The following is a 16,155-nucleotide window of genomic DNA, read 5'->3' on the forward strand; positions in this document are numbered from 1 at the left end:
CATGACCCTAAACCCATATTACAATTACTTAAGAAATTTTAAAATAATAATAATACCAATGGATGGACCCATACAAGTATTAAATGAACAGAACCCAAGCCTAGAAATTTTTACCAAGTTCCCCATGTGATTTTTAAGATGAAACCAGAGTTGAAAACTTTACTATAGACCACAAGATTAATTTTTATAAAAAGCATGTATCCCCTACCAGCAGGAAGTTCATATTAGGGTTGCAGAGATGTTAGGAGCCTCATTCAAGTCCAGTAAGTGTTTCAGAAAAAAAATGTAATTTGTAAATAACTTGTTTTTTAGGATTTCACTTCCCATATGAGATCTTCTAAATTATAATTGTGGCTAGAATAATTAGGTAGTTACTCCAGAAGTTGAAATTAAAGCAAGCAAATTTATTATAAATCTTTGTTACCTCCCTATTGTTTTACATTGAGGACTACTTCAGGACTATAAATTACTTTATACCCCTATACTGTTTATAGATATGCCACTCTATTTTACATGCCAATGAAAACCGGATACAGTAATAATGGTGTGAGTCATTACTTTTTTTTTCATACATGTACATAGGGTAATAATGTCTGCTCATTCTACCATCATTCCCATCCCCACCTCCCCAACCACCCCACCCCTCCCCTCATTCCTCACTGCATAATCCAAAGTTCCTTCATTCTTCCCTACCCATCCCCCACTATGGATCAGCATTCACTTATCAGAGAAAACATTTGGCCTTTGGTTTTTTGGGATTGGATTATTTCACTAAGAATGATATTCTCTAGTTCCATCTATTTACCTGCAAATGCCATAATTTCATTCTTCTTTATGACTAATATTCCTTTGTGTATATGTACCACATTTTCTTTATCCATTCATCTGTTGAAGGGCAAGGGCATCTAGGTTGGTTCCATAGTTTAGCTATTGTGAATTGAGATATTATAAACATTGATGTGGCTGCATCACTGTAGTATGCTGATTTTAAGTCCTTTGGATATCAACCAAGGAGTAGGATAGCTGGGTCAAATGGTGGTTCCATTCCACATTTTCTGAGGAATCTCCATACTGCTTTACAAAGTGGTTGCACCAATCTGCAGTCCCACCAATAATGTATGAGTGTACCTTTTTCCCCATATCCTCACTGACACATATTATTGCTTGTATTCTTGATAATTGCCATTCTGACTGGAGTAAGATGCAATCTTAGAGTAGTTTTGATTTGCATTTCTCTAATTGCAAGAGATGAACAGTTTTTTTTTATGTTTGTTGATCAATTGTATTTCTTCTGTGAAGTGTCTGTTTAGTTCCTTAGCCCATTTATTGATTGAGTCATTACTTTTGCCATTTAAAATCTTCTAAGACATAAAATGATGTGTTTTTTTTTCAGAAATTTTGTGATGAAGTTAATCATATAACCAATTCTGAAACCCTCTCAAGTATAGACAGTCTTGAGGCTGGAGAGCATGAAGAAATATACTTAACACTTAGTAAGGAGCCTTCTACATCAATCCAGCAGAATTCTGTTTCCCTCAAATCAGCAAATCTGCAATCAACTAATCTAAACTGCTTTGATGAAGATAAACTATTGTTCTCTAAAACTCAGCATATCAATAATTGGCTTACAAATTTAGATGCTCAAAAGACTCAGTCCATCACATGTTTCTCAGATAATTTAAGTAAATCTAATGTTCTTCCTTCGTGGGAATGTTTTAATAATAAAGAACAAAATCCATCCACTTTGAGTAGAACTATGCAAAAAGTCACAAGTACTGCTAATAATAATTCAGTAGCCTTTTTATATAGTTCACCCATAGTTGTACTAGATAAAAAAAGTGAAAAAACCTCGGAATCCAGCACTATGAGGACAAGTGACTCAACTTCGGGAGTACTTGAAAGGGAGAGGCCATTAGTTACTGAAAGTCCAACATTTAAATTTAGCAAAGCCTGGACAGCTCCAGATTTTCTAAACCAGGAAGTGGCTACATTTTCTGACCAAGAGAACTACTCTAAATTAACTCAAGAAAATAGAGCTACTTCAATTCCTGCTTCATTTGTACCAACAGCAACAACTTTAGTCTTGCCATCTAATATACAATCAGCTAAGCCGTTAGCAAGGAACAATATGCACATAAATGAAACTGAACCAGTGCAGTGTTCTGATAAGTCAGAAGAATTGAAAGATGTTAAAGATGAAAAGATAAACTATTTCAATTGTAACAAAGAAGAATTGTCTTTATTTTCAGACAATATTGAAGCCACCTGTTTACCTCAAAATTCTGATTCAAAAGACAAAGAACAAAAACTGTATGAAACATCAACATCATTGTCTAACGTAGTTTCTAATTATGATTTACTTGATGAGCACAAGAAAATGAAATACAATATTCATGAGCGAAATGGTGTGAGGTTTCTTAAAAGTATTTTAAAGAAAGACTCTAAATATGAACATGATTATTTTAAGGCACTAATTATAAATCAAAGCTTTAAGTTCAGAAATCAAAAAGCAGCAGCTATCAGAGATAGTATTGAATTAACAAAGGAAAAAAGTGCAGAAATCCCAAAGATTACCAAAAAATTGAGGTGGTTTGATGAAACCAGTGACATAGAAAACAACGCTGAAGACAGTCATTCACTAAAGAATAGAACAAGAATGACTCAACAGTGGTCTCAACAACTCCACATTAAAAGTGGTGCTGGCAAAGGCATAATTAGTGTTCCTGCTTGTTCTGTAAATTCTAGTAGAAAGAAGTCCAAGGATGATTCTATCTCTGAAAATGTTGCTGCTTTAGGAGGTCATGGAACAGACCATGCACCTTTGAACTGTTTTATACCTTCAAGTTATAACTTTACTAAACAAGCCTGGCCAGCCTCCAAAAAAGAGGAAAATAAAATCATTATGCGTAATAGTAATTCTAAAACACAGAAAGGTAATTCACACAGAAGTGGAGCAAAAGTAATCAGGAGAACAGGATCTGCAAAAGTTCAATCCAACTTTATATATACCAATAGAAAAGGAACTGTCATTCAACCATGGTCCAAAAGTAAAGCCAACACATTTATACAAACTCAGGGTAAATTAATTATACCTCATCCTCCTCCTAAACCTACATCAAATATTAGAAGTGGTAAAAATATGCAAGTTTCTCAGTGTCAGTCAGTCATAACTGAAAATTCTCAAAACATTATTACATATAACTGTTTTAATTCAAAATATGTGCTTCCAACAGAACATAATTTAAATCAGTGGAATCAAGAAAGTAGTCCTATACTCTCAGATCCTTGTTCTGACATGGTCACTGTGATACCATCTTTACCATCTTATTATTCTTCTGAGTGCCAAACTTTAGCAAAACCAAGTCATTCAAATGGTACTCAAATGATTGCCCAGCAAGATGGGACATTATATTGTACCCAAAGAAGTCCTGTTTGTGAAGAAAGCTCTCAGTCTGTGACTCTTGGAACTACTGAAGAAGAATCAGTTCCCTCATGGAAAAGAGGGAATAACATCCTGAGTCAGAATGAGAGGGCCACTGGTAAGAATAAATTTATATCTTTTTATAGATAAAATACACAACTTTTTAAATTCATGTGAAATTTTCCTTACCAAGGTATGGCAATATATACTGCAATGTACATTTCATTATAATTAAATGATAATATTCAATTATAAATTAGCCTTATAGAAATAACTTACCTTCCTTTATATTGTAACTTGATCTAAAGTAGCTGAAGCTTTTAAAAGAGTGACCCAACCTGTGCTCAAGTAAACTTAGAAAGTTTTCTGCGTTTCTTTTTTTTTTCATGATTTCTCTTCTTAATTTAAAAGAGGGAAGATAAGGTGTAGGATCTGATTCTTGTCCCATAGTATTATGTCATTAATATTAGAGTTATATTTTCTGTCAAGGTAAGCACAGTTAAAAAAATTGTTTATTATAAATAGGTGAATAAATATAATTTTAAACACTCCTTTATTTTTCTTTAAAATTATTAAATTGAATTGCTGTAAGCTAATAATAGATGTACCTAATCCTCCCCTTCCTTTTCAAAAGTGTGACAACTCTGCATCTATCTGCTATAAATATTGATTTTCACATAGGGAAAAAATGATACCATTGCCTTAAGTTTTTTAAAAAATTACTTCTCTATAGAATGCCATTGCCCTTAGCAGCTGCTTGACTCCTCATGAGCTACTTTCCTCCTCTGATGGAACTAAGAGCCCATAAATTTTCCTGCCAGTATGAACTGGTTGCCTATTGAGAAATAGGACTGGCGGGGTGGGGAGAGACAGAAAAGCAACTCTTTTCTTTTTCCAAAGATATAAATAAGTATTAATATTTAAATAGAGAGTTAATTTAAAATTTAATATTCAAAGTCTTCTTCAATTAGACCATAAGCTTTCAGGGAGAAGGGACTTTTTCTGTAATTCATCACTGTGTCCCCAGGCCCTAACAGTGCCTGAGAATTCACAGGCACCCAGACATTTCTATGAATTGGGTGGGAACAAACCACATTACCAGATAGAAAATTAAATGCAAAGACTATAATTATAAAAGTCTTCAATGCTTGTCTACAAAGATCTAAATTTAAAATTTTCCTTCTCATTAAAATATCTTTTCATCCAGTAATTTCACAATGTAACTTTAATACTTCAAAAAATAAAAGTATCATACAGATTACATATTCTAAAGTAGATAATGATACATGTTTATCTGTTTTGAATTTCTACTCTCTTTTAGTTACAGAACTAAGGACTTTAAATTTATTGTCTTATTTATAAGACCTTATAGTAATCCTGAAAAACAAACATTTTTTAAAATCCCATTTTGCAAAGAAGGAAACAGAATTGGCCTACTGCAAGAACTAGTAGATAACAGAATTGGCATTTTAATACAGATTTCTATGGCTCAAGACCTGTGCTTTTTCTACTAAAACCATAAAATAAATATAGTTACTAAACAAATAAATATCAGACACTGAGATATCAGAAAAAATAATTGGAAACTTAATTTCCCAGATAGCTTATGTAGTAAAGGATAACCTACTAGAATTCTCATTCTCTTGATAAAAAAAAAAATGGTATACATATATTCATCTGGAGAAACCAATGTTTCCCTGATATTTAATCAAAGGAAGTAGTTCTCTCTCAGGGGCATAAGAAACACTGGAAATGTAAAGAATTTTAGCCATGTTTTCAGAGAGAGAAAAATATTCAAACTGTTGTATGTATCTATACCTCTTACTACTGTAATTATACTTAGAAAATCTAACAATACTAACAAAACTAAATACTTAGCAGTCATTCCAGATTTTTTTCCTCAAAACTAAATATCTAACATTTCGAGTTAATTCTGTAGTAATAACAAATTACAGTTCAGTGAGAATTTATTCATTTTTTCCACTCCTATTTGCCAGTTCATTTCTATTTTCATGTTCTTATGTGCCTACAGCTGACAATTACGGAGGGCATCATGCTCTTTATTAATGCTTCCAGAGGTCTCTAGGAAAAACTCTATCCTCATGAGGTTCAAGTCATGCAACTATAATGACCTCCCATGTCTCAAATAATTTCCTCCATAAAGATAACTAACTATATCATCTGGTTCACAGTATTCCTTTCCATGCAGTCTTTGCCATGATACTAGTTAATTCAACATAAACAGATGAACTATCTTAACATGCTGACCTCCCTCAGTCCTTTTTCATCACTAATGACATTCTATATTATTCTGCCCCAACTACCCATTCCTTTTACTGTGTCCTGGACCTTGCCAATATCCATAACTTCGCCTCTTTGTGACATCTTACATTGCCAAGATCTATAACTTCTTTACTTCTATAATCAGTAACTCAATCACATCATCCACTCTGACTACAGTCTCCCATTCTTTCTTTTCTTACTCCTACCATTCTTTTATCTCACAGATTTGTAGTTCATTATTTTATCTGCTTTCTTATTCCATTCCATCAGCTATTTTCTACTACTTACCCAGGTTAGATTTAATGGGCCATCATTTCAATAATTCTTCTCCCAATATCCTAAACTCTTTGCCCCTTGGCACCAGTCAGGCAACCCTCCATCCTCCAAGAAAAAAACTTAATCTATTTTCAGCTTTCTTCTAAGTAGCAGAGAGAATGCACACAATGTGCCAACTGTATTGATTACACTGTAGATTCATGATCATCAGCCTCTAATTATCAACCTTACCAATTAATCTGTTTCTCTGGCAAATTCACTCTCCATCTTTTACAATAGCTCTTTCAAACACTTATTCTCCCCAAATATCTAACACCCCCATTTCTCCTTTCTCATTCAATATTCATCTATTAGGTTTTTCCCAGACCACATATTAATAGAAATAAATATCCCAAATGAGAGGGAAAATTGTAGAGTTAGAATACTTTAATAAAAATTTAAAATATATAAAACAATACTATATGACTTATAGACACATCCATGGGAAGTAAAATTGTAGCAAACATGTTAATGATAAACATAAATTCAGAATAGAAAAAAAAAAAAGAATAGAAATTATCTCTGGGGAAGGAAGAAGAACAAGAGTCTATAATAGCAAGGTTGCCATTGTAGTTATTCAGGTTATAAATTGTAAAACTCCAAATAGCAAATGTTAGAGCATGATGCAACCTTGATACACAGAGACCTTCAATTATATTTGTTCAATATTTGTTCTTTACTATGCTTTATATGATATTCTAAATGAAAACAATTTAATACAGAAAGAGCAGTGAGGATGCATGGTTAATGAATATAAGCCATTCTTCCCAAGCAGTTTTAGCCATGAATAGTAATGTCTATGACAGCGACTAGAATGGGTACACTATGAGACTTTTTAATGGAAAGATCAGATATAGATCAATGATCTTAACCAAGAAAAAAATTTAAAAACATGAAAGAAATAGAAGAAACAACTTATGGAATCAACTTTGAAGAGCAAATCCTCTTTTAATATTTTTGATTCAATGTCTAATTTCCTATGAGATCCTGCTCTAGCATTTTTCTCAACTCTTCATACTTCTTTCCATTGAGAGAAACTTAAGGATACAAGGCAAGTGAAAGAAGAGATATTTAGAAGTGACTAAGGGAAGAACTGAGTTCAGATGGTCTCGTTTTCATCAATTAAATATTAGGAGAGTGGATAGAGTATATGAATAGGATTATAAAGAAAGAGTTTTGTGAAGAATAGGAAAGATTGTGAAAAACAATTTTGACCGAAGATTGCTGGAGGTTATAAAGCCTGAAGGGAGTAATATGCCTGAAAACAAATTATAAGAGTCCATGTTCCAAGGAGCAAACCAATTGCTTGTAGTGAAATAATTAAGAACTTCCTCATCTGAAAAGGACAAAAACTGATAAAGAATAAGCACACCTAGAAGAGATAGAGATAAAATTTAAAATAAACTTAAGGAGAAAAGGTGTCATTGAGAGAAATTTAGAGGAAGATGACACTGACAGAAAAAAAAGTGTTGTCTGTTACTAATGAATATCAATATGTCTTAATCCAGAAATAAGACAGATTCCATGCTAAATATGTAATTGGATGGGTATGGGAAATTGAAAAGAAATTAGAATAATTGATAAATATAGGGAGATCTGAGAAATTTAACAATGATACTTTTCCCCTCTGAGGTGCCAGGGATTCAGACCACAGCCCTTGTGCATGCTAGGCAAACACTCTCCAACACGAGCTATTTCTTCAGCTCCAATAATGATACTTTAAAAGAAAATTTAAAAGTATAAACCTGTGGGGATAATAAAGTGTTTTGCATGGCACCTTTCACAGAAGGGTATAAAACACTATTGAAAACAAGAACACTATTGAGAGAAATTAAAGAAATCTTGAGAGAAATTAAAGAAATCTATAAAATGTTCATGCCTTAGAAGAGTCAGTGTTATAAAGAAGCCAATTCTCCCCAAGCTAATCTGTAACTTTAGTACAATCCCATTTAAAGTTTCAGCAGGATTTTTGTGAAAATTGACAAATTCAGTGTAACATTTATATGGAAATGCAAAGATCAAGAATAGCTGAAATAATCTCAGTGAATAAAGTTGTAAAACTTATGCTACTAGATGTTGTATAAAAAATAGAGTAATTAGCATAATGTGGCATTTGCCCAGGATATGTAGACCAATGGAATAGAATACGGAGTAAGAAACAGACTGTTTTTTACTTAAAGTATTCTAACTGTTTAATTGTTGGCAAAGGTGGCAGTGCATAGCAGAAAATAAAGGTTCATCTTATCATTCATCAACTGAAAGACTATATGAAATTAGTGAAAATGACCCTTGCCTCACACTATACACAAAAGATCAATCAAGGTGAACTATAGATCTAAATATGGAATCTTCTTTATATAAAAAGAAAAAAAAAGAATTTTTTATAAGAAAAAGTCTCCTAGAGATGATCAGGGAATATGTTTATGATTTTATTATTTATTTCTTACACAGTATATAAAAAGCACAGACTATGAGGAAGATTACTGACAATTTGTACAATTGTTTGGTATGAGGGGTGCGACTCAGTAGTGGAACATTTTTCTGGCATGCAAGTGGTCTGGGGTTCAATCCCCAATACCAAAAAAAAAAATTAGAGATTTTTTTAATCCAAAAAACAAGAAGGGATTGAGAAGGGTGGCAGAAGATATTTGTATTGTGTAATACTGACAAAGAACTCCTAACCAGAACTATAATAAATAAGAACAACAATAAAATAATAATTTAAATAAATTAGAAAAAGACAACCCAATTGTATCAGCCAAGATTAAACCAGAAAAGCAGTATCAATAAAGAGATACGAAGAGATTTGTTGCAAGAGATTGGTATACATTAATATGGGACCTGGCTAGGTAAATCCAAAATTTGTAAGGCAGGCTAGAAATTACAGGGATAGCTAACATAACTCTCCACATAGGAAAAGAATTTTTTTAAGGAAGCCTTAAACTTGATTTTAAAAACTTTTAATTGGTTTAATCAAGTCCACCTTTAATATCTTGATTAATCTACCATCCTTAAAGGAAACTGGTTGTGGGACTTTAATAACATCTACAAAATACTATCAGAGAAATACTGACCTTAGTGTTTGATTGAATAACTAGTCTTAAGTAACACATCAAAAAGATCAAGACACCATTAAAAAATTGGAATGTTTTTCATAAAGTACAATATCCAAATGGTCAATAAACATATTCAAAGGTCTGAGCCTTACTAGTCATCAGGAAAATGCACATTTAAACAATTAGATACAACCACATACATCACAATAGTTAAATTGGAAAGACACAAAGTTTGATAAAGAAGTATATCAACTGGAAACTCTTGAATATATATGTATATACTATGACTTAACAATAGATTGTGTATGTGTGTGTGTGTGTGTGTGTGTGTGTGAGAGAGAGAGAGAGAGAGAGAGATAAATATGGAAACCAAAGGACATGTTCAAAAACTTTTCCTAAGCATTATTATAATCTGAACTGCCAATCATCTCTAATGTCCTTCAACTACAAAGTATGAATTAAGTGAAATTCAACCATTCACTTAATGACCTACCACAATGAAAATGAATAAGCTATTGCTAAAAAAATAACAATGTGAATGAATCTCACATCGTAATATTGTACAAAAAAAGAATATTGGACAATAAAAATGGAAATTGTATTCCATTTATATCAAAAGCAGGTAAACCTATGGTAGGGAGTAATATGGAAATGGGTAAAGGGAGTTTTTTGTTACCCACTTGACGTGGGTGACAGTGCAGTCTGGGTTTGTGAATATAATCTGTTTACATATAATTTGTGCACTATTCTTTGTGAAGGTTATACTTCAGTTTTTTAAAAAAAATTATTCAAAGGAGAACTAGAATTTTCTATTGGAGCTCCATTGTTCTTTCCCTAGAATAAATAATTTTCATGAGACCAGAAATTTGATAAGAGACATAGAAACAAATTATTGTGTAAAAATTAGATAACATTTGTTATGTGTCCATTTGAAGCACTATCCTAAGTGCTAATCTAAGCACTTTACAAATGGAAACAAGCTCAGTTCTTCCAATAAGAATGTGAGGTCAATAATATCATTACCCTCATTTTAAAGTTAAAACTGAGAGTCAGGCACAGTGGTTTATGCCTGTAATTCCAGTAACTCTGGAAACTGAAGCAGGAAGATCACAAGTTCTAGGCCAGCCTGGGCAACTTAGTGAGACCCTATCTCAAAATAAAAAATAAAAAGGGATGGGGATGCAGCTTAATTGTAAAGCACGGCTGGGTTGAATCCCCAGTACCAAAAAATTAAAAATAATAAAGAATAAAATTAAAACTGAGATACATAGATATAACAAATTTGTATAATCTGCATAGCTAGTATAAATGATGCCCAGGATTAAGCATTCTATCTCAAGAGCCTGTTTTTTGACTATTACAAAAGCTTATTTAACATAAAGTTTAAGATAAAAATGTACATGAGCCAATTTTTTTTTTATTTTTTAATTTGTTCTTATTAGTTATACATGACAGTAGAATGCATTTTGACACATTGTACACAAATGGAGCACACCTTCTCATTCCTCTGGCTCTATGTGGTGAGCAGACCCAATTTTTATATCATAGTAAAATAGGCCCTTTGTAGGGGGGGGACATAGATTTCTCTACTGGACGGTCATTATGTATACTTGTTCCAAAGCTTCTAACATGATAATACTGTGTCCTCCTATTACCACCATTCCAATATTGTTCTGTTGCCCACTAGTTATCATCATGCATTAATCTATCACAAGATTCATAAAGGATCAAATCCCCACAATATTCTTTGGGCATGTTTACCACTATTTAATGACAATATTAACATTTTATCTATACATTTTTCAACTCAGGAACAAGAGCTTTGCTCACAGTGTCTACATGGTGAACTCTGAGTTGCTTTGAAATACAGGTCTGTGTTCTTAACCACTTAGCTACTATATACTGTTTCCTAAAAGTTCTCCAAATAACAACAGATTTTTCTATAACATACATGGGAAAAAAGGTACATCAATCTATTCAATTTGTGAATGGTACAAAGTAATAAAGTCATTAGTGAAATAGAGGTGGAAATAAGACTCAAAATCATCCTGATCAACTGATCTGATAAACCAAGACCAATGAAGTTAAGTTTAGCAGAAAAAACTCTCAAACCATTCATTCTATTTTTTTAAATTGTGAAATATATCCTAGTATGTGATCTATAAGAAAAAGGGCTAATAACAAAAGAATCCTATATTGATGCTCAGTTTCAGAAATAGAAAATCACTCCTTATGCTCCTCCCAAGTTGCATCCCCTTCCTCCCTCACAGAAGTGGACACCATACAGAACTTCGTGTTAATTATTCCATGCTTTTCTTTATAATTTTACCATCATATGAATGTATCCAAAAAAATACTGTTTAGATTTGCCTAGTTTTGAAACTTATGTTAAGGAAATGATTTCATCACCTGTATTCTGGGATTTATTTTTTTTTGATCAACATTTTTATCAGATTCATTAATTTACTCCTGATCCCTTCATATTCATTGCTGTATCACATTTTATTATATGAATGTACAAAAAAATTTAATTCTAGCTTTGGACATTTAGGTTACTTCTAATTTCTTTTATGACTAATGACACTAAGAACAATTTTGTATATCACTGACTAACGTTGCTAGGTCTTAGGGAATGTATGTTTTCAACTTAACTAGATAATCTAAATAGTTTTATTATATCCTCACCAAAGCTCTGACACACTTTCTAATGTGTTTAATCATGTGGATGTAAAATGGTTTCTAATTATTCTAATTTGCATTAACCTAATTATAAATTAATTGGGCATTTTGAACATTTTCATATGTTTATGTGTGATTTGCTTTTCTTTTTTGAAATGTCTATTGTCTTTTACCCATTTTTGTATCTTTTATGGATAGGAATTCCTTATATTTATTATATTATTATTTATATAATATTAATATTAAAATATTATATTTTAATCAATTTTACAATTCCAAGAAAGAAGGTACCTGTTTTGGCAACTGTTCTTTAAGAAAAATACATACACAGTTGGGTAGTGAAACAATCACATCTAGAATTTTTATATGACACTAGAAATTTGGCCAGAGATACCAGGGTATGTTATATTATTTTTTAAAAAATGCCAAGTTTAACCAAAATAGTGCACACTTGTAATCCCAGCAACTTGGGATGCTGAGGCAAGAGGGTTCACAAGTTCAAGGCCAGCCTCAGCAACTTAGCATGGCCCTAAGCAATTTAGTAAGACTGTCTCTCAAAAAATTAAAATTATCACTGAACTGAATGGAGTTCAGTGATAAAGCTTCCCTGGGTTCAATTCCCAATACTGACAAGAAAAGCAGAGGGGGTGGGAAGAAAAAAAGAAAAGACAAGACCAAGGTTATTGAATATTATAATAATTATTAGGTATTAAAGTGCACAAATATAAATAAAGTAATACATCAGCAGCTTTAAGCATATGCTGTATCTATTCCTAGGATAAATAATCTCCAACCCACCAAACTTAACACCCACATAAAGAACCAAAGACAAAAATTAAAGTTTGCTATAGCTATTACAAAGTCAATAAAATTTTAGATAATAATTTCAGAATTATTTTCAATAATTTCAATAATAACCTGATCTTTAGAAGTAAATGCTGTATTCCGTATCTTCCTAAGATATGTAGAGAAAGGACTATGCAAAAACATCACTGACCCCAAACTATGAGAGATCTGAAGATCAATTAAAGGAACACAGCCTAAGAGACACGATAGCTATGTGCAAATATTTGAAGACTTATTGTGCAAATGAATAAGTAAATAGAACTAAATGAAAGGATAAAGTTGCAAGGAGATGGATTCAAGCTAGCCAACAATGAAAGATGATGCCCCATGTGGTAGTGGCTCCCTATCACTATACCATTCAAGCAGAGGTTGAATGTCTACTTATGAGTAATTTAGATAGATGGGTTAGAGGTTGACTCATTAGTGTGTTGTGAAATCAACTTAATGACTGATAGCCAATATTTTTTCAATGAAGTCTTAAGAGCTAGAATGTTCTAAAATAGAAACTACCAGTGGGCATCATATGTTATAAGAATAAATGTGTTTTCCAAAGCTACATATGTGTCCTGGGTCACTATGCAAAATATGTTTATTTTTGTGAGATACAGTCAAATCAGAATGAAAGTTACTTGCATAGTGTATAAGAGTTACAATTTTAGAGTTTTGAGCCCAACTAAGTGGAACTGAATCTTGGCTTTGCCCCTTACTTGCTCTATGACTTTGGACAAGTTATTTATCCTCTCCTGTGCCTTAATTTCTTTAACTGTAAAGATAATCATGATAATAGTACCTATAGCCCTTAGAACAATATCTGGGAATTTACTGATGCTAAGTAAATATTAACTAGTATTATGTTATTTCTGATTCTCAAAAGTCAGATGTTCAGGTCCCGATCAACTTTCCTGAAAATTGGTGACTTTGTGTCTTTGTTGTTTTATACCTGTGTTTATATATCATTTGCATATATTTGTGCATATGTGTCTATATTAGCTATAGTATCACAATTTAACATCAATTATATTTAATAATCAAACCCATGTTCTCCAGTATATAATTTAATCTCAGGGCTCAAAATATTTTAATTTTGTTCTCCTTTCTGAACTCTTAATATACCATGTACACACTCCCATGTACTTCCCCAGGACATTTATGTACTTACATAAAAATTCATATTCTATGCCCCAGACCAAGTGAATTTTCTACTGCTTAGCCCCAACAAACCTAACTGTATACCACCAATAACTTTTTGCCTTTGCACATAATGTTCTTCCTGACTCAAAGTTCCCTTTTACTTGGGAATCTACTGCTCCTTTAAGACCAAGCTCAGATATAACCTTCTCTGTGAAAGCTTTCTTGATTCTTGGTTTCATTGTAAACCTCTGTGCTTTCATTTAGTTCTGTCTATAATTCTACATGCAATTTAAGCAATTTAAGCATTTTACTGCAGTAATCCATTTAACTTTTAAACCAATAGCCTCAAATATTATCACTATTACTAAAACTTTGAGACATATGTATATGTATATATGTGTGTGCTGTACATATGTATTACTGTATTAACATGTACATATGAACCTTAATCAGAACATAGCATTTTAAAGGATGAGATAGTTCAAGTAAAAAAAAAATTTTAATAACTTTTAAATTTTGAGTTTTATAACATTTTTAAATAATTATAAAAATTTTATGTATTAACAATATATAAAACACTCTTCCTTTCACATGTTAATAATGTTCGGAATGCCTGTTTTTCAAATCTTTTCAATTATGAGGACTTTTATTTTACATAATATCATAAGTCAATATTTCATGCCACAAACTATATTTAAAGTAAAATTCATTTGTTATAATTTTTGAATAATTTTTTAATTTGTTATACTAACTTTATAACAGGTACAATTATACCATCAATATCATTATGTGGTGAGTAATTTATAATAAGAGATATGTCAGCTCTGCCATTTTCTTATTCATTTATTCTTGCATTATTAGTATTCTTAATCTTTGATATAAAAATGGATTTCTAATTAGTCATACAAAAAGTATAGAAAGATAATATAATAAATAACCATTTGTCTGCCACTCATCTTAAATCATAAAACATTACACATACAATGAAAGTTCTACAAAAGTATTTTAAGCCACTTTCCATTTTGTAGGAATTTGTTCAGATGCTACAAGATACATATTAATCTACTAACCTTGAGCACATATAAATTTTACTATACTGCAGGAAGCTAAAGAACACTAATCAATGATGACCCTGCCATCCTCTTGAACTTGGAACTTTTTATGATTGTACATTAGTTTTCTTTTAATTGGTGCATTGTGTTATATACATAAAGGTGAAATTCATCGTAATATATTCATACATGCACATGACATGCTGTTCCTCCCCTTTTGCTCCCCCTCCCCCTCATTCCCCTTTCTCTACTCCACTGTTCTCCCTTCTGTTTTCATTAGATTCCTTCCCCCACCTTCTTTTTTATTACAGCATTATAATTATACATAGTATTTGGGTTCATTTTAACAAAATCATACATGCAAGGAATGTTATTTCACTCCCCATTCCCCACCTCCTTTTCCTCCCCTCCTCTTTCCCCCTAGACTCCCTTCTCTACTGAACTTCCTTTCTTTTATATATACACAAAGGTGAAATTCCCTTTGGTATCTTTTCACCTTTTCTAAATGTCTTATGTCTCTATAGTTTCCTCATAAAAGAGAAAATATTCAACTCTTGACTTTCTGCATCTGGCTAATTACACTCAGCACGATGTTCTCCAGTTCCATTCATTTAACAGCAAATAACATAATTTTATTCTTGTTTTTGATTAAGCAACACTCCACTGTGCAGATATACCACATTTTCTTTATACAATCATCTATTGAGGGACATCTAGTCTGGTTCTATAACTTGGTTATTGTTCATTGTACTGCTGTAAGCATTTGTATGCATATATCACTGTAATAGACTGGTGTTAGTTCTTTTGGACAAACACCAAAGAGTGGAATAGAACCATATGGTGGTTCCATTCCTAATCTTTTGAAGAATCTCAACACTACTTTCCAATGGTTGGATTTATTGCAGTCCCACCAACAATGTGTAAGTATACCTTCTTTTCCACATCCTCACCAGCATTTGTGTGTGTGTGTATGTTGGGGAGTGAACCCAGGGGCCCTTAACCACTGAGTCACAGTCCCAGCCCTTTTTATTTTGTTTTATTTCATGCTTTTAGATATATATGACAATAGGGTATATACATAAATGGAGTACAACCTCTTCCAATTAGGATGCCATTATTCTGGTTGTACATGATGCGGAGTTACACATCATGAATTCATATATGAGCATAGGAAAGTTATGTCCAATTCATTCTACTGTCTTTCCCATTCTCACCCTCCCCTCTTCCTTCATTCCCCTTTGTTTAATCCAATGAACTTCTATACTATGCCTTCCTACCCTCCCTTGTTGTTGGTTAGAATCCACATATCACAGAGAACTTTCAGTCTGTGGTTTTGGGGGGATTGGTCCATTTCAATTAGCATAATAAGTCT

General features: G+C 32.4%; 1 protein-coding gene across 3 annotated transcripts in view; it reads left to right on the forward strand.

Moving 5' to 3' along the window:
• The window catches only part of Cep126 (centrosomal protein 126), a 70,771-nt gene that overhangs the window by 30,876 nt on the left and 23,740 nt on the right, over positions 1–16,155 (forward strand). For all 3 annotated transcript variants that reach the window (XM_047519689.1, XM_047519691.1, XM_047519690.1), the window contains one exon: positions 1,394–3,539. In XM_047519689.1, coding sequence (XP_047375645.1) covers positions 1,394–3,539 — 2,146 coding nt within the window. The remainder of the gene's footprint in view (positions 1–1,393; positions 3,540–16,155) is intronic.

Source organism: Sciurus carolinensis, chromosome 11 (genome assembly GCF_902686445.1).
Source record: "Sciurus carolinensis chromosome 11, mSciCar1.2, whole genome shotgun sequence".
In the NCBI taxonomy this organism is placed as follows: domain Eukaryota; kingdom Metazoa; phylum Chordata; class Mammalia; order Rodentia; family Sciuridae; genus Sciurus; species Sciurus carolinensis.